General features: G+C 38.4%; 1 protein-coding gene across 1 annotated transcript in view; it reads left to right on the top strand.

Annotated features, from left to right (window-relative positions):
• Nucleotides 1-20,333, top strand: part of PHLPP1 (PH domain and leucine rich repeat protein phosphatase 1) — a 278,132-nt gene that overhangs the window by 191,228 nt on the left and 66,571 nt on the right. Inside the window, exons 5-9 of the mRNA XM_027869097.1 lie at nt 7,855-8,001; nt 8,654-8,884; nt 13,415-13,617; nt 16,703-16,763; nt 18,510-18,605. Of these exons, the coding sequence (XP_027724898.1) occupies nt 7,855-8,001; nt 8,654-8,884; nt 13,415-13,617; nt 16,703-16,763; nt 18,510-18,605 (738 nt within the window). The remainder of the gene's footprint in view (nt 1-7,854; nt 8,002-8,653; nt 8,885-13,414; nt 13,618-16,702; nt 16,764-18,509; nt 18,606-20,333) is intronic.

Here is a 20,333-nt window from a genome sequence, read left to right as displayed (position 1 = left end):
TGTATAGTAGCATTGTAACTTTGGACAAGTCACTTACTGCCTCTTTCATCCTTAGTTTTCTTCCCTGTCAGGTGAGGCAGTTGGATGAGATGACTTCTAAATTCCCTCCTGCCTAAAATCTTTGATTCTGTGATCAACTTTGTTACTGTACTTTACTATAACCTCTCAATTAAAAAAAATTTTCACCTGTTTGGGGATTTACAGATTTTCACTAGCTTATTCCACACCAGGGACACCTCACATAACATGTTCATTGGTTCTGGAAAAACAAAATATTAAGTGAAGAAATGTTAGAAGGACTACCAGTTCGTAAGAGTAATACTCTGAATGGGTGGTCGTCCAGTCATGCATTGGTTCAGTGGGCTTTGGAGATATGATGAGGGACTTTTTTTGGACGTGTGTTAATGATGCTGTTGTCAAATGTTGTTGATCCAGATCATCTTATGTAACATGTAACAGACATAAACAAGCATCTGAAGAGTGGATAAATAAAATACAGCAACTTTGTGTAAGAAACAGTAAAAATAAAGTTGTTTAAAATTTGTACTTGCTCCAGTGAAAGATTTATTTCACACCTAGCCCCATTTATTTTAGCTACCTATAATAATTTATCTGTTCTGTTGAACTGGTATATCTGAAAAGCTTTGTGATGTGTTATGAAGATTGAATAGTTTCAGGTCCTATGTTGGGTAGTATTCATAGTATGCCTTTTTTCCTTCATCATTCTTTCAAAATGAGGGAAATGGGGGAAGGAAGGCCATCCTCTCAAGTATGTCATTTCTTCTTTTTCTCCCACCTGAAACATCACTTCTAAATACCTATTTATACTTCTACATTATTTTTCCCTTCTGATTTAAAAGACAGAAATTAATTGCCTCTCCACTATGCACATAAATTAAGGTGAGCTTAAACAGGGGAACTGATATTGTGTGTGCCTCCTCTGTTTACCTGAAAGGAGCAGTCGTTTTTGAAAGGACTTTTGTTGTCTTCTGAGTCAGTCTCCTAGTGCACATAGCCTGGCACGCGCGTGTGTGTGTGTGTGTGTGTGTGTGTGTGTGTTTTCAAGGAAATGTGGAACTCTGGGAAAGCTGTGGGTTACAGTTTCCAAAGCAGATCAGAATTTTGATGTTGCTGTATGCATTCTGATCTAGATTCTGGGTCATTGGAAACAATCCATGCTTTGTTTGCTAAACATATCTCTGCTGAACATTGTGTTTTCCTTTAGGAGAAAGTTAGGGTTGGAAATTTAAGATACTAGCACATTAAAGCTAGCCCAGTACCAATCAGACCTGTAAAATGGCAGTGAATTAGTGCCAGCAGGAATGGTGCCACTCTTTCTGTATTCAGAAATGGTAATCAATCGAAGGTTTAAAAAAAAGAGACATGTAAATAAGACTAATTGGGGTAACCTCTGCTGAGGGACTCCTTGCTCTCATCTATTTAAATCTGACACACATCCTCTCACTCATTCAATTCTCTATTCCATTGTTTTTAGTAATTCTCAGAGGTGGTACGGTCCCTGTAAATCTGGTCACATAAATTAATTTGCCGAAGAGTTCTGTCATTAATCCACCTGTGCCTTCTCAGGTTGCATTTCTCATTCTGAGCAGGATGCTGACTTATTTAGTGGTAGCTTTTAAAATGTGATTAAGCAGTTTGAAGATTTTTATGAAAAATGAGGCAGAGTTCTTAGCATGTGAGGAGAGCTCTGAAAGAGGAATCTTATCTACCCCATCTGTGCCATTTTGGAAGATTTGCATTTCTTCTTTGCCATCACCTCTACTGGCTTTGCCTCATGTTGTTTCTGAAGATGTTCAAGAGTGCTAAGAGAAAGAACTTTGATTTCATTCATTCATTATAGTCAGTTTTGGAACAAGCCTTTTTTATTCTTTCCTGTCTTGAGAACTTTAAAATCTGTGGAAAAATCCTCTCTTGAAATGCCCAGTGGATATTTTTGTTTTCTCTTGTAGTCTTCTGACTTCACATTTCATTTAATAGTACATTGAATAGAATAGCAATTCCACCTAGTTCACAAATAAATATGCAGATGGTGGCACACATCTACAATTCCGGGTTCTGGGGTGGCTGCAACTGGTAGATCACTTGTTTGGAAGGATTTGGAGTTGCAGTAGAGCTAAAACTGACTGGGTGCCTACATTAAGTCTTCATTAGTATGGTGAACCCAAGAGAGTGGGGAAGGGCCCCCAACCTGCCCAAGTAGGCAGAAACTGCCTCAGTTTGGAAAAATGCAGCAGGTCAAACTTCCATGCTGATCAGCCATGAGGTCAAGCCTGCGAGCAGCTGCTACACTTTGAGCCTGGGCAAGAGAGCAGATCCAGATTTTGGCGGGTGGGGGGGGAAATACAAGGAGTAATATTGTTTGAAATGCCATTTTGCAGTGGTAAACCCTCTAAGATAATTAGAATCAGAGTTGGAAATGACCTTAGAGGCTACCTACTGTAAATTTTATCTATACAGGACTTCCCTCTAAAGCAAAGGTTCTCAATGGGGCCCATGGATAGACTTCAGGGGGTCCATGAACTTGGATGGGAAAAAAGTTACATCTTTATTTTCACAAACCTGTAATTGGACTTCAGCAAATTTCCTTCAAATATTTTTTTAAAAAATTTACTTATTTTTAGTTTTCAACATTCACTTCCATAAACTTTTGAGTTTTAAATTTTCTCCCCCTCTTCCCTCCCCCTCTTCCCTCCCCCTCCCCAAGATGGCATGTAATCTGATATAGGCTCTACATATACATTCTTATTAAATAGATTTTTTTTCACATTAGTCATGTTGTCCTTCAAATATTTAAAAACACTATTGTGAGAAGGAAGTCATCACCAGACTGCCAAAAGGGTCTGGTGGCACAATTAAGGTTAAGAACTCTGCTGTATAATATCTCTAGTAAGTGGTTATGCAGCCATCTCTTGACAACCTCTAGTAAAAGGGAAACTGATATGGAAAAAATCCATAGTCTGATGTTGAAAAACCTTAACTTGCAAAAAAGATAATTTAGGGGTAATATAATGTAAACAATATAACTATACACAAATAATATAAATAATAATACAGAGTAACAGTAATAATAATTGACATTTCTAAAGTATAGAAAAGGCGACAAAGAACTTTCCTTATAACAGCCTGTGAGGTGGGTAGGACAAGTATCAGCAGCAGCTAACCCTCAGAGAAGTTAGATGATAATGATTTGCCTATAGTCTCTTGGTTAAAAAGTGTTAAAGCTGGGATTTGAACTCAAATCTTCTGACTACCAGGTCTTCTATTCTTTCCATTTTACCTCACTACTTCTGCTTACACTAGTCAGTCAGTTAATATTTGTTAAGGCCTACTATGTGCCAGATACTGTGCTAAGTGCTGAGAATACCCAAAAAGGCAGAAGATGGTTCCTTTTCTTGAAGGGCTCACAATCTAGTAGGGGAGACAACATGCATATAACTACGTACAAACAGGCTATATACTGTACAACAGTAGGAGGGTACTGGAATGCAGAAGGACCAAGAAGGGCTTCCTGTAGAAGTTGATATTTTAGGTGGGACTTGAAGAAAGCAGAGATTAAGAGATATATAACAATAATAATAATAATAATTTTTTTTTGCTTTTTGTTTTTTACGAGGCAGTGGGGTTAAATGACTTGCCCAGGGGTCACACAGCTAGTAAGTGTCAAGTGTCTGAGCCTGGGTTTGAACTCAGGTCCTCCTGACACCAGGGCTGGTGCTCTATCTACTGTGCCACCTAGCTGCCCCCAATAATAATAATTATTAATACTAACATTTATATAGTATTTATTATGTGCCATGTTAAGCCCTTTACAATTATTATCTCATCCTCACAACAACCCTGGGAGGTAAGTTCTATTATCTTTCCCATTTTACAGATGAGAAAATGGAGGCAAGCAGCAGTTAAGTGGCTTGCCCAAGATCACACAGCTAGTAAGCATCTGAGGCTGGATTTGAACTTGCATATTCCTGATGCCAGACTTGGCTGTCTATCCACTGTGCCACCTTACTGTTTCTTAAAAGAAGAGCTTTTTTTAGACATGGGGGACAGCTACTGAAAATGCCCAGAGTTGGGAGATAGAGTGTCTTGTTGGAATAGTAGCAAGGAGGGTAATTCACAAGATATGTGATGAGTTGGGGTAAAAGGTGTAAGAAGACTAGAAAGGTAGGTGGGGGCAGGTTAAGAAGATCTTTGAATGCCAAACAGGATTTTATATTTGATCCTGGGAGTGATAGGAGAGTTTATTGGGGTGGGGTGGGGTGGGGTGGGGTGGGGTGAGGTTGACATGCACTTTAGAAAGAACTTTGACAGCTGAGTGGACGTGGACTGGCGTGAGGTGAGCTTTGTGAGACTGAACTTCACTGCTGCAAAGGACATTGACAGAAATGTTATTGAAGGCTGTTAAACAATGAATTTTGCAAAAAGTTAGCCCCATTATGTGACATTTAGGAGGTCATGCTGTCACCCTTTGCTCTACGCTTCAAAGAAAGAGGCAAATGATAAGGAATAAAATTGAGATCAGAAATTTTTTCAAGGAAGCAAGTTCCCACTCCCTTAACCCATATATCCAATCAATTGCCAAATTTTGTCATTCTTACATCCCCAATATCTCTCACATCTTTCCCCTTCTTTGCATTTCTACAACCTCTACTCTAGCTCAGTCTTTCTCTTTGTTGTTGTTCAGTTGTTTTCAGTCATGTCTGACTCTGTGATTCCATTTAGGGTTTTTTTGGCAGAGATATTGGAGTGGCTTGCCTTTTCCTTCTCCAGCTCATTTTACAGATGAAGAAACTGAGGCAAATAGGGTTTAAGTGACTCGCCCAGGGTCACATAGCTAAAAAGTGTCAGAGGATGGATTTGAACTCAGGTCATCCTGACTCTGGGCCCAGCTCCTATCTACTGAACAACCTAGCTGCCCTCCTCATTAATCTTTCTGCCTCCATTATTTTCCCTCTCTAGTATATCCTCTACTAGTATATAACCAGTGTATCTGTCTAACAAATATTTTTAAGGTAAAGATTTCATCATGATACTTCCCTCTTACCCCCATTCAAAAATCATCAATGACTCCCTATTTCCTCTAGGGAAAATACAAAATTCTCAACCACCATGGTATTTAAAGCTGTCTGCGGTATGGCTTCCATCTACCTTTCCAGTGTTATTTTCTATTCGCTCCCCCAAATACACACATTCTTTACGCTTTGTTCCAGTCAGGCTGGTCCAGTGGCTGTTCTCATAAACAAAAACAGTCTATCTTCTCTCCTTTTTGGAAACAAGTGGTCCCTTATAGCTGCAAAATATAATCCTTCTTAGCCTTGTTATTTATGTCCTCCCGAAGCACAGCTTTGGTGCTGCCTGATGAATGCTAGTCCTTTCCTGATCTCCACCCTTCCCCCTAGTTATTAACTGTCTCCCCTTTCATTATATTTTATGCTTACTTCCTTGTGTACATGTTGTGTCCTTCCAATACAGTATAAGCTCCCCGAGGGCAGAGGCTGTTTCATTTTTGTCTCCCCAGTGCACAGCACAGTGCCTTATACATAGTGGGTGCTTGATAGACATTTGTTGAATTGAATATCCTAGGCTTCCTTATAGGTTTAGTCCAGTGTGCTGTATCATCTAGATCTACATACAGTAATTGATATTCATAACATCTCTGAGTTATCAAGGAAAGATTAAATTATGTTTCCTATGCTGTTTACGACCATAGGGAAACATATAATAGATTGTAGGAAGATTTCCATTTCAAAAGTGTTTAAAAAACAAAACATTTTGCTCCTTTCTTGGCTCTTCAGTTTCCTGGGAAATTGTCATCTAGGAATTTTGTTTCCTGAATCACGCCATAGGACGTCTGTTCCACTGTATGTCTTTGCTGACCGTGTCTGTTATTTCTTTGGTTTGGGTACTTCCTCCACCAAAGCAAATCACAGCCCTTCCAAAACCTGAGTGATACTTATCATAATGGTAATAAAAATTATAGTTCCCATTTATATGTCACTTTGAGTTTTACAAAACACTTTTTTCTTAATAACCCAGTGAGATGGTAGAATCTTCTAGGAATCCTTCATAGGCTATCCATTTAATGTGCTTAAGGCTTTCCTCTAGTTCTTTAATATCTGGGATTGGGGACGAAGAGGGATGGTGGTGTTACATCTGGTTGTAGAGCTCGTATTGTCTGTCTTTTGTTGCAATAGATAGAGTGCTATGCCTGGAGTTGGAAAGATCTGGGTTAAAATGTGGCCTCCACTTACTAGTTATATGACCCTGGACAAGTCAGTTTCCACATCTGTAAAAAGGGAATGATAATAGCACTTACCTCTCAGGGTTGTTGTGAAGACAGAACAAGGTAATAATTATATAGTGCTTAAAGTAATGCCTGTCACATAGTAGGTGCTATATAAATGTTAGTTGTCATTTTTATTATTATTAACATTAGTTTGTCCTTCATGTTCACTGAATGACTGGTTCACCTGTTCTTCAGGTCATAAGTTGATATCCTAGAGCAGGAGTTGGCAAACTGTAGCCCTTGGACCAATTCCAGTACGCTGGCCTGTTTTTGTATTTTTTTACAGTTTTAAAACCACTCTTTGCTCATGGGAGGAATTTGGCCTGCAGGCCATAGTTTGCCAGCTCCTGTCCTGGAGCATGATGATATCTGAAAGGTCTAGCATGATTCCTTTTGAACCTCACCCCTAGCTATGCTCACTAGCACGACTGATTGATCTGAATGAGCTTCATTGAGACCCATCTGTGGAAGCTGTGTGTGATACTTAACAACCTCCGTTGTTACCTTTTGTTGACTTTTAAATTTTGCCTCTTGAAACCTTCTTTTGGCCCAACTGTTACATTAGCTGTCCAGCTCTGGGCAGCAGAGTGGAATGGTGCATGAGGAAGATACGAACATAAAGGAAATATTGAAATGGTCCTGAATACATTGTGTTTTAATGTCATTGAAATTTGTCACAGATATTTCTTTAAACTCTTGAGATGTTGAGATCAGTAGTACAAAAAATTTGATTTAAATTTATGTGAGATTTTTGTTTTTACATATACCTTCTCACTTCATTGTAGTTATAATATTGCATTTGGAAAGAGATAAATTTCATTATTCCCATTTTTGACATGGAAAAAGAAGAGCACAAAAGTTTGTCCTTAGTATAGGCAGAGACATTTAAGTGGCACAGTGGATAGAGTGCCCAACCTGGGGTCAGGAAGACCTAATTTCACATCTGGCCTCAGGCACTTACCAGCTGTGTAAGCCTGGGCAAGTCTCTTAACACCTCTTTGCCTCAATTTCCTCATTTGTAAAATAGGGATGACAATAATAATATCTACATCCTGGGTTGTTGTGAGAATACAATGAGATAATATTTATAAAATATTTGTAAACCTTCAAGCTCTATATGTAACTGCTAACTGTTGTTATCATTAGATGGGACCCTGACTTTGTCCTTTATGCTACTTGATAATACCTCCCCTTTGTCCTTTATGAGCTTACTAATTACCAGGTAACTGGAACAAAATTGAAAGACTTGCTCAGTTGCTCAAAGGTGTATCTTTGTTTCAGTTTCTGTGGAGATAAGATGGCTGCATTCTAAGAAATATACTGGACTGGAAATCAGGCAGGAAACCTGGACTAGTCCTGGCTCTGCCCTGTGTGACTGTGCAAATCACTTAATGTGCCTGGGTATTAGTTACTCACTTTTAAAATGAAGGATTTGAAATACCAGGATGAGCACTAAAGGTCCTTTCCTGCTCTAGAATTCTATGACTGAATCTGTGACCTTTTTTTTTCTCTCTCCCTCTGTCTCCTTTGAAAAAATTTGGTTACTATAGGTTTACCAAGTTGAAGAGCCTTAATCTTTCCAGTAACCATCTCGGAGATTTCCCTCTGGCAGTATGCAATATCCCAACCTTGACTGAGCTGAACGTGTCCTGCAATGCCCTCAGAACTGTTCCAGCAGCAGCAGGAGATATGCACAAGTATGTTCTCAAAGTCCCATCATGGAGTACAACCCATGACCTTTCTGCACAGGTTTCACAAATGCTTAATGTTAAGTCATTTTCTTAGCTGTGTTGGTCACTTAAGTATCGACTTTCACCACCAATTAAGCTGTTGGAAACTTTGTGGACAAAGTAGAGAACTCACTTGTTAGTTTTCTTAAATTTTAGTATCTGAAAAATAAAATACAGCATTTCTGTTGTTTGGAAAAGCTGAAAAATCTATAGGGTAGTTGTCTTTAAGCATGGATGAAAGAGGTAAATTATTCTTCTCTTGTCTGTGTTAAATTAGAAAGATTTGGATATAGTCTCAAAATAACAAAGGATGTAATGACTGTTTTGACTTCTTGCCACAGTTAGCAAATATTGTCCCTAGTTATGTTTACCCAAGTCAGGAAAACTATTCATCTTTTTGGTTTTGTTTTGATCTTTACAGATGTTTGGGACACTTATCTATGACCATATTCTCTCTTTTGCCTCACTCCCTCATACTCCACCCCTTTGTACCTCCCCCGGCGAACTGCAATTCATTTTGCCAGTTGTGTGAGCTATTACTTGTGCTGAAGTTCTGTGCTCATAAAAAGAAATGCATTTTCAAAAATCTGTTGTATGTTCTCTCTCTCTTTTTGAATAGCTTACAGACGTTTTTGTTGGATGGTAACTATCTTCAGTCTCTTCCTGCTGAGTTGGAGAATATGCAGCAGCTCAGTTACCTAGGACTGTCCTTCAATGAATTCACAGACATTCCAAAGGTTTTGGAGAAACTGACTGCTGTAGATAAACTTTGTATGTCTGGAAATTGTATGGAGACCCTCAACCTGCAGGCTTTAAGAAGAATGCCACACATTAAGCACGTGGATTTAAGGTAACCAGTTAATAGAGGCATGGGCCTCCAAATGAAAAAAGCTAGCAACTTTTGTACTTTCTAATTGAATTGTTATTTTGTATTTTAGGATAGATGGTTCTCCTAAAGCTGTTACTGAGCTTATTAGGGAAGCGCCCACAACCTTATTCAGTGACAGCTGCTATAAACAAAGCAGGGTAATTGTAGCTAAGGATCACTGGTTGTTTGTGCACATAATATATAGTACAGGGCCAGAGATGGATTAACGTGTTAGAAGTGACTATGCCATTGGGAAAATCCTTTTTAAATAATTCTTGCCCCCCTTGACTTCTTCGTATTATTCACTCTGTTGACCGTGCCCTTTTTCTTGAGTCTGTACTCTCACCTTGTATTTCTTAGAGCAATGGGCCTGGAGTCAAGAAGAGTTGAGTTCAGATGCAGCCTCAGACATTTCCTAGCTGTGTCATCCAAGTCACCTAAGCTCTGTCTGTCTCAACTTCCTCATCTGTAAAATGGGAATAATAATAGCACCTATCTCCCAGGGTTGTTACAAGGATCAAATGATCAAATTGTCTGTAAAGTGCTTAGCATGGTGCCTGGCATGTATTAGGCACTTAATAAATGCTTGTTTCCTTCCTTCTTAAGCTACTCATTCATTCTCTGTCTCTTACGGTCACTGTTGTCACCCATAAATGATACTTCCCAAGACTGTCCTTGACCTTCCTCTCTTGTTTATTTGTACTCTCAAATTCAGTTATTCCATACACTCTAATAACTTCGACTCTTAACTTTTTTCACATCTGGCCTCAGGCACTTACCATACTTATATCCAGTCCTGACTGCTCTCTAAGCTTCTGTACTATATTTCACACTACCTGCTATATATCTACACTCTAAATGCCTAACTGGCATCTCAAATGACATATCCAAAAAGAAACTCATCATCTGGCTATATCTTGTAATTTTTATGTCTTTTTATGGCTTCACCTATCCCCTGGAGGAAGTAGCTACATATAGAGGGCTGAACTTGGAGTCAGGAAGACTTGAATTCAAATTCTGCCTCATTTACTAGCTATTTGACTCTAGTTATATCATGGAGCTTCTGCCTCAATTTCCTCATCTGTTAAATGGGTATAATAATGGCATCTCCCTCCAAGGATTGCTACAAGAACAAAATGAATTAATATTTGTAAAGTGCTTTGCAAATCTTAAAGTGTTATACAAATGCTAGCTACTACAACGATGTCAGTGACATGATATCTTCTATCTAGATACAACACCTTGTAGTTATAGTTCCCTTTTGTTTCTTTGTTCCTCATATCCAGTCTTAATATCATTTTCTCAGTTTTCTCTTCCAGATGTTTCTCAGATTCTTTTCTTTTTACTTTCACTGCCACCAGTAGGAGATAATCTAGTTCACCTTCCTCATTGGACAGGTGAAGAAATGTAGGCTAAAGACAAATGAAATGATTTTTCCTGGGTCACATAGGTAGAAATCAGTAGAGATCACTTTATCTCTCTGCCTCTTTTGACTCTCAGCTCAGCGGTTCCCTAACTTTCTTGGTTCATGGTACCTTGGTACCTCAGTTTTTTCATGGTGCTCCTAAACAAAAAAAAATAATTTATTGTTAGATACAAACAACTTAATAAGTATTTGTATCCTAACAACTTAGTTGCATCTCAAAAGTAATTGAAAGAATTGAAAAAAGTAATTGGAAGAATTTTTATTTCATTCTTTATATGACTCCAATTACTTACTAATGGGATGCGTGTCTGTGGCAGACACTGAACAGCTTCTCAGATCTTAGAATCGGCTCGAACACTGTCAACCTCATTTCCTGCTTCACATCAGTTTTCGTGCATTACTTGCTTTTTATCACAGCAATCACGGAAAAGCTAGTTCTGCAAAGATAAAATGTTCATAAGGGAGAAAGAAGTTGCTGGCATAGCCAAAAGAACAAATTACCAAAAAAAAAAAAATAACCTCACACATTAGAGAATGTCATAGAAATGAATATAGCACCGTCCCATATTGACACTGTGAACTGTCTGAAGGTAAGAGTTCTTTGGGCAATGTCCAACTGATGTTGAGTATCCCTTGTTTCCTTCAAAAATTTAAAATTTTCTGCTATACTCTCGTCAGTATGCTGTGTACATGGTTTGGAAACTGAGATCTTAACTGCATCCAAGAGGACTGTGTTTTAGTAAACAGTCAAAATTGAAAATAGCGATTGGCCTAGAGAGAAGCTATTGTTCATCATATAATTTCTTTTTTTGAATCATGTTAGAGAAGCATCATCAATTTAAATGATAACCTTTCCTGTCATTAAAGATTATGGGTCTTCCTATTTCATCTCGTTATACCTATTATTCCTTTTGTGATTTGCAACTAACAAGACTGTTTTGTCTAAGTTTTCAGTGAAGTACCTTAGCGTAGACTTAGAGGCAGACTTAGAATGGGCCTTAGCCATCTAGTTCAATCCCCTTGCTTTTTATAGATGAGGAAACTGATGCCCCATGAGGTGGAGTTATTTGTGTGAAGTTACAGAGCTTTTAAGTGTCAAAGAGAGCTCAAGATTCGATATGATTTCCAGTTCAGTGTTTTGAACTCTACTACCTCTTATAAATGATGTATTACTGACTGACCACAGTTATTAAATTACCAGTTGGAGGAAGAATATTTCTAAAATCTGGTGACATTTTGTATCCAGAATGAAATCTGTTTTGCTGCCTGTATATAAGTTTTAGCAGCATAGGGAACCTTTGGGAATAATCCAAGTGCCCAACTTGGAATTGGATTTTTATTTTACATCCTGTAGGTGGAATAAAAAGAGAAGAGGAAGAATACCTTTGGGCCCCTTACTGAATGGGTGGGCCTCCTTGTTGCCCTTGTGATTTCCTGTAGTTGATTCCAAGCAGACATGCTCTCTCCTCTCCTTTTCATATTGGCTTTATGCTGTATCTCTTGATGAGGGTGGCATGACACATTCCACCTTCTTCTCCATTCATCGTTAAACTCACTGAAGAGGAAAGCTCTCTTATCTTGGTGGTTGGAAGTGAGAAGATAAATCTTCAGATGTTTGCTGAAGGTCAGCCTTCATACTTAATGTTCTTCCTCTCAAGTGGCCATTATATGATTTCTGGTGAGTTCCTGCCATTCCAAGAGAGAAGTTGCTTGGGGGGGAAGATCTTGGAATTTTGTTGCTTCGGTAATATCAAATAAAGTTTTTCTTGGAGGAAGGTATCATATGGCAAAATAGGAATTGGGAATTTTCAACTCATCTTTGTAACGATATATCCCTTTGTTATGTTGGTCAGTATTCTCAATTCTCCTTTGTATCTTAGTGGCCAAAGTCTTCTGGCATCTCTTCTCCAGGAACCTCTGCCAGAGAGCTAGAAGATTCTCCTATTATAGACTGTGCTGATTTGGACCTGGGTTCTAGTCCAGCCTCAGACACCTACTGACTGTGTGACTGTGGGCATGTTTGTAGCCTCTCAGTGCATCAGGCAGCTCTGACACTCTAAGTGGTAGAGCAGACACTGTTCTGCTTTGATAGTGGGCTTTTCCTAACTGAACTTCTTTCTACCAATGAAATCACAGATTGAGTACAAAGAAAATTAGATACTTTTAGATAGACTTTTTTTTCTGTGAACTTTATTCCATCCTCATTTTGTTGTTCTTTATCCTATAACCTCTAGTCACTGGCCCTTTGTGTGCCAGATTTCTATTCATTCTGAGCTTTCTCATTCCCAGTAATTCTTAGGGACAGCAATAGCATCAGTAACTCATTCGCAGCCTTGAACCAGCTAAGAGACCATGTGGCTTACGTTTTTTCCCCTTTTGTGCTCACTTCATCAGACTATGCTGTATCTGTAAACTTTATCAGTTTCTCCTGGGTTCAGACAGAAGCAAGAGGATGTAGTGGAAAGAGATTGGGAATCTGAAGATGTAGGTTCAAATCCTGATTTTGCTACTTACTACCTGTGCAAGCTTGGGCAAATCATTTAACTACAATTGGAATAGATGTCCCCTAAGGTCCCACTCTAAATCTTATGATACTTGCGATACTGCCTCTCTGCTCCTCTATTTTTTTTTCAGATTTGGATATTTATTGTAGTAATAATAAGCATTCCAGGAAGTTGAGGTTTTTCCCCTTTAGCAGCACAGGGAACCTTTGGGAATAATCCAAAGTTGTCTACAGTATGATGTCAGTGGTTTTCCTTTTGCTGAAATAAATTAATTCTGTGATATGATCCTCTTAAAATAATTTCAGTTGGAGTATACGTGCTAATTTTTTCCCTAGCCACAATTCCCTCTGTTGTATTTAAGAATGTACTGTCAAAATTAAAACCTTTGTGAGTTACAAGATAGGGACAGTCAGAAAAGCTAGCCATTTAGACCAATCCAGATTGTTGAGAATGAAGAAATTATGACCAGACCTTCACAGTAATCCTTGAGTATTTGGTACCGCCAAAGTGGGAATGGGTTGTATTTATAATGTGGAAGTTAAATACCATCTTTATCTGAATCTTCTTCCTTCTCCCTCTAAGATTGAATGTAATTAGGAAGCTGATGGTGCAGGAGGTGGACTTCCTTCCACATGTGACTCAGCTAGACTTACGAGATAATAAGCTCGGTGATCTGGATGCAACGGTTTTCAACAATCTTGAAGTTCTGCACTGTGAAAGGAACCAGTTGGTGACACTCAATGTTTGTGGCTATTTGCTCAAAGCACTCTATGCCTCTTCAAACGGTAAGTGAAGCAGGTAGTACCAATGTCCATTCTTGTGCTGCCAGTGCTTCCTTCCTCCAGGACTCTCCCTGCCCGCCTTCTTCTGCTGTCATGGAAATGCAAATGTTAAATGAAGCTAAGACACAGGGCATGAAGGAGGGGGACATCCTGATTTGGTGGGAAGAGTAGAGGAAGGAAAGTCGTAGTTCTTCTGTTATTCCTTGTATTATTTTGTTGTAATTATTGAACCGAGTAATCTCCTCTTCTGACTTGGCTGTTCTACCTGGGGGGAAGCGGAATGGCAGGGGAGGACCTAGCATTTTTCTTAGAGCTCTTTGGTAACTGAATATGTGAGTATGTCTCTGAGGACCAGAACAGGAATATCCTCTACAAAGTGGACGGTACAATCATTCACTACCTCCATCTCACAGGAGTGATATGAAGAAAGCATTTTGTAAATGATAAAATGTTAAGTAAATTCACTCTTAAAGTTATTATTATTAAGTAACCAGAAAGGGAAGCTGGTTAATCTATCTAAGTTAAGACAATATTGATACAAGAGATCATCTAGTTCAGGGATTCTTAACTGGAGTTCCACAGAACCCAACCATGGATAGATTTCAGGAGGTCTGTAAACCTGGATGGGAAAAAAATATAACTTTATTTCAATATAATTGGTTTCCTTTGTATTTCTACATATTTTATTCATTCAAAAACATTCTGACAAAGGGTGCCGAGGCTTACCTGGACTGCCAAAAGGGGTCCACAACACAAAACAGGTTAAGAACCCCTGATCCTAGTTCAAGGGTTCCTAACCTAATTTTATAGAGGAGGAAACTGAATCGCTGAGTTACTCAGGATCATTCAAGTAGTAAGCATTGTACAAAGCTAACAAGACTTTCATAATGAAGAGAAAGCATGTAATGGAATGTATGGGGAAATGAGACCATTCTTGAAACCTATTCAAGAGGGTTTAGTAATAACTATACGAAGTAACATTTATATAGTGTTTTAATAAAGGTTTGCAAAGGCCTTTACGTGTATCATTTCACTTTACCTTCATAACAACCCGGTTTCCAATATGTTTAATAAATAATTCTTGCTCATAATTTGAAAATAGTGGCAATTCTAATAAAGATCACAAGGATATAGTTGATTCCTAAAGTAAAGATTTCAGACCCTCTTTTAGTTAAAAAAAAAAATTAAAGACACTTCAACAGATTCTTTAGAAATTATCTGTTTTTTGCTTAGCACTTTTTATGATACTGAGGAAATATTTGCTAGGCTTCAGCCCTCAAGTATCTTACAGTCTTATTGGGGGTATAAGACATGGAACTATTATAGAAGAGTAGAGAACAAAATATAATCACGTCCTTAATTGCGTACTATGGATTATATGTACCATGCAAATTTGGAAAAGGGCAAAATCAGTATGGACTGAACAGTGAAGAATGGTTAGGCTTTGAATAGAGAAGGAGGGGTACACTCCAGTCAATTCAACATCTACTACTACATCTGAATGGGAGCAAAATCACAGAGGTGGAAATGAGCTTGATGTGGTCAGGGAACTGTGGTGAGATGATAAAGTGAAAAGTTAAAATTGAGGAACAGAGATGGGGTTTAGCTGAGTAGGCAGGGTTAAATTTTAGAGGGCTTTGAATGCCAAAGCAAGGAGCTTAGACTCAGTCTAGGAAACACTAAGGGACCATTGTAGGCTCTTAAGCAGGGAGTAGTGTGATAAAAGCAGCATTGTAGTACTATTATTCTGGCCACATTATTTAAAGTAACTTGAATAGTGAGATTATTTAAAGTAAAAGAACCCAAAGTCAAGGAGGTAGTTAATGCAATCATCCAGGCATTCACAAAGGTTGTGCCAGGGGACGTGGAAAGGGGCCACAATTAAGGACATTTCAGCGAATATTGAATACAACATACATGTAGGGGCCTGGGCCAGCAAAGATGAAAGAAAATAGTACCAGCCTCAGATGAATTTATTATCTAATGTGGGGATAAGACAGTAATAAAAGGTTAAGTGTTATATATGCTATGAGAAGTTTGAGGAGAGAGTAGTTGCTCTCTGATGGGAGGTCATGAAGGAGGTAATCCATGAGTTGGGCCTTGGAGATGAAGAGAGATTTTGACCAGTGTAGATGGGAAAGGGGGCAGAATCCATTCCCAATGTCAGAGACAGGGAAAATGAAGGCATGGAGGTTGGATTCTCAGGACTTGGGTCTGTGATCCCATCAGCATGGGAGTTTCCGTCAATGATGCCACTCACATCCCTTTCATGCCTAATATAGATACAAAGGTTAAGACTGAAGGGTCAGATTTTAAGCCTGAGTGACTGGGAAAATGACTATATTGTTGACAGAAATGGGCAGTTTTTGGAAGAGTGCAGAATTGTGGGAGAAGAGATGTCTTTGGCCAGTGATCTGTTGAGTAGAAGGAAATAAAACATCCTGGATGAAATGTTAAACAGGCTCTTGAATAGGAATGAAGCTTAGTGAGACAATGTGGGCCATACATGCAGATTGAGATGTCTTTGACACAGAAAAGATCATTGAAATCATGAGAGTGAGTCAGTTTCTTAGAGCAACGAAGAAAAGATAGGAGAGGAACAGGGACCAGAGGATCACAGTCTCATAGATTTCAAAGGAGCAGATGATCATCAGCGTCACATGTCTTAGGGAGGTTGAGCATAAGGACAGTTGGGAATAGGCACTGGATTTGGCTAGAAGGATGGTCATTGGTGACTGGGAGTAGTTTTAGTACAATTGTAAAAGCAGAAAGCTAGATTGTGGAGGATTTTATGGAGGAAATGTCAAAGATGCATAGAATTCATTTGTTAATTCACCAATTATAACAGTATTTATGTCAAGACAAGAGGAATGGAGAGCTAAAATCTAGATACAGGAGTGGGGAAAAAGTGATAAAACCACTTATTCAGTCTTTCAGATAAATCACGATTGCATGCAAAAGATCCCTTTAGTTAAAGTGTCAGAGTTAAATTATGAACGCAGAGGGAAAAAAAGATAATGATACTTAATCAACACATTTCTGTGCCATTTTTATAGTATTTTCATGTCTTGTTTTTTTCCCCCCTTAGAACTTGTGCAACTCGATGTTTACCCAGTTCCGAATCATCTGACCTTCATGGATGTTTCTAGGTAAGGAGTCAATGTGCTAGAATTGGAATGCTTTGAGGTAAAATTGTTTGAAAATTCTTTAAGCAATTCCAGCTGAATTCATGTATAAACTCTCTCTTAAATGTAAAGCATGTATATGAAATCTCAATGTTGTTCCATTAGTTTTTATTATTTAGGCTTTAAAAGAGTGCCTTAGCAATGTACCCATTAAAATGTTCCAGTGGTAGTGGCATAATTATCTTGAGAAGAATGTGTCACAGCCCAGCTGTGAATACTTGTACTCAATAGTGATCCAGCCTAACTAATTACAAATAGACCAAGATGACGAATAGAAGAAAAATCTTAACATTAGGTCTGGTCAGTTAGCTGAGCATCATTGCCTGGAGCTCAGACAGTGGAGAGGCAATACAGTGTGGTGAAGAGCGGTGAGCTGGGGAGCTTAAGGAGGCCTCAGTTCTGCCAGTAGCTATCACTTTGAGCAAGAACTTTTTTTTTCATCTTTGTAAGAAGAGAATTGGACTATATGATTTCTCGGGTTTGTGTTGTATTCTAAATATCTAAACTTTGCCCTAAGTTGTTTCTTTGTGTGAATTGGGGTGTGTATATGTGTAATTTTGCTTATATTGAATAATGTTCCCCTACCTGGGTCTACATTTCTGTTCATCCTTTGTAGCATTTTTAGCTCTGTGTCTTGTCAAAGGATCCTGACTCCTAAAATCAATATTTGGATTATATATTCTGACCAGTCCCCTAGTTCTGTTTGTAAATAGGAAAGTTGAATGAATCTCACAGAATCATGCCGCACTGTGGCATTTATTCCATTTGAAAGGAATGTTATGGTGAAGTTGATCCTAAAGCATAGAGGTATATGTGATCCAACTATAACCATGCATGTACTTAAATAGTTTTAGTTTGAATGTAACATAAATAAATATGAAAATATAGTATAATGTATAAATGCTGTAAGTATAATCATAGTTTTTACTTAAGTGTAGGTAACACTTAAAAGTGTAAAATTCAGCTTACTAAAATAAGTTCTAGAATTTAGAGCACCTAGAAGGGAACACAACATATGGGGAGTGGAGTCCAGGATGTATAGACTGTCTAAATATGTTTAACTTGATAAAGTTATCTTTGCATTCAAAATACAATAAAATAATTCACCTAATTTTCCTATATGGTTCATAAACTGGCAGAAGGCAAGTCCAAATGGGCAGGTCCAAAGGTATATTAAACGGTAGAAGCAATGTTATGAAATATAGATGGCCTCCCATGCTGATTGTTTAAAAGGAGAGCATTCATTTAGTCATGGGAGTTCTGGCATTTTTGTTTTTAAAAGAACGACTCTCCCTACTTCATAATCAGCTATCACATATGAGACATCTTTGAACACATTTTGCCTTTGATCATGAACAAGCAACTCTAGGCAGTTTTAGTACTAAAGTACTGGTCCTGGAGGAATTGAGCAACTGCCTCACATTTCAATATCATTATCATCATCAACATCATCATTTGAGAGGCAGTTGAGGTTGATTTGCCCAGGATTGCACAGCTAGTAAGTGTCAAATGTCATCATTATTATTTTTAAAAATTATGTGAAAGTTTTATTCTCGTATTTCTTTCTAATTATATACTTCACATATTGTTATTTGAAGGACAGGGCCTTGGGCTTAATAGAAGAGATTGTCTTTGACATCTCTTTTATCCTAGGACCAAAACTTAGGCTGAATCCTAACTTTAAAAAAAAAAATGTGCCTTTATTTGTAGGAACCACCTGGAAAGCATGCCTGAGTGGGTTTGTGAGAGCCGCAAGCTAGAAGTGTTGGACATTGGTCATAACCAGATCCGTGAGCTCCCTGCGAGGTAAGTACTGTAGACCAAAGGACCAAACCTGAAACTAGAAGTCACTCAGAATGCTGAGTTAGTGTGTACCTTGTCCCTGTGACAGAAAAGCTTGTTTTCATCTTTTGTTTGGTGTCTTTTACCTCATGTGGTGTCATTGGGCTATAAACTTGGTCTGGCCTTTTCTTCTTTACTTTCATGCAGTGAAAAACAGAATGTGGCTTTGAATTTCAGCCAAACATTTTAAAGCCATGCAGAGTTAGTACGTAGTGGAAGTTTTTTATTTTATTTCATAAACCAAAAAGAATGTTCAAAGACGTGTCAAGCTACCTGATGGGGCCACCTATAGGATCTTGATCCTTTTGGAATGCACCATTTGTACAAATTGATTGTAAGAAATGACTTCCTCGCTTATTACTTCAATATAGTTCTTAAAAAGAAATTTTCATAGATCTTAGCTTGTTAATAAACCTGATACCAACAAGCAGAGTTTTGTTTTTCCTAATATGAAATATGGGCTAAGAGACCTTTCCTTTTCCTCTGTTTCTCTTCTCTTTCTCTCTTATTCTCCCCAATTTTCTTTTGTTTCCTAATCTTTAATGAAATGACCTGCTGGATTTATAAAAAGACCATGTGATCCCCAATGTCCACAACCCTGCCCCCAAAAAACAAACAAAAAAAAACACCAGGCATATCCTTTGTTTTCAGGTTGTCAAAATTTGCAACAAAATATTTTGGGGAGACTGAGCTATGATTCAGTGTACATCCAGTCCCTTTCTACTCTTGTCCACTGATCATTAAGCATGAGGAAATGCATGGTACCATGATCATTCATTCAGTGATATAGAGCCAGATTCTTCCTTGAAAACACTGTTGAGGGGCAGCTAGGTGGCACAGTGGATAGAGCACTGGCCCTGAAATCAGGAGGACCTGAGTTCAGACCCGGCCTCAGACCTAACACTTGACACTTACTAGCTGTGTGACCCTGGGCAAGTCACTTAACCCCAACTGCCTTTAAAAAACAAAACAAAACAATGTTGAGGGAGTGTATAAATCTGTTTTTCACAGGAGCTTTTATATTAAGAGATTATCCTTAAAGCTAATTGTTGGGAATTCTGATGGTGAATAAAATCACATTTTCTGTTAAAGAGTTAGTTAGTTGTGGAATATACATGTTTAGTTGACCTGTCCAAGAGCCAGAGAGTAATTTCAACTGAGTGCGAATAAAGCCAAGGTCACTTTTTCCTTTTTTTTTTTTTTTTTAGGCAATTGGGGTTAAGTGACTTGCCCAGGGTCACACAGCTAGTAAGTGTCAAGTGTTTGGTCTGAGGCTGGATTTGAACTCAGGTCCTTCTGACTTCAGGGCTGGTGCTGTATCCACTGTGCCACCTAGCTGCCCCAAAATCCAGTATGTAACTTTTTTTTTTTAAGGCAGTTGGGGTTAAGTGACTTGCCCAGGGTCACACAGCTAGTAAGTGTCAACAAGGTCACTTTTTCAATCCCTACAATAATCAAATTCCTTCTGTATAGTCTGTGTCCATCAGTTGCACTCCTATCTAAATATAACTCTTTTACAAATGTATAGCCTTTATTACTGTAGGGAATAAGTGTGTGTGGAGCAATGCATTACTAGAATAACTGTTTAAGCACATGCAATGTTGACATTGGTATAGCCTCTTAATATGTAATAGTATCAGGGGAGAACAGGGACATCAAACATTGTTTACTAAGTAGGAAAAAGGGCATTTA

This window comes from Vombatus ursinus, unplaced genomic scaffold, assembly GCF_900497805.2.
Source record: "Vombatus ursinus unplaced genomic scaffold, bare-nosed wombat genome assembly UNPS02014791.1, whole genome shotgun sequence".
Lineage (NCBI taxonomy): Eukaryota > Metazoa > Chordata > Mammalia > Diprotodontia > Vombatidae > Vombatus > Vombatus ursinus.
The sequence above is the reverse complement of the archived record's forward strand: the minus strand, read 5'-3'. Positions and strand labels throughout refer to the sequence as shown.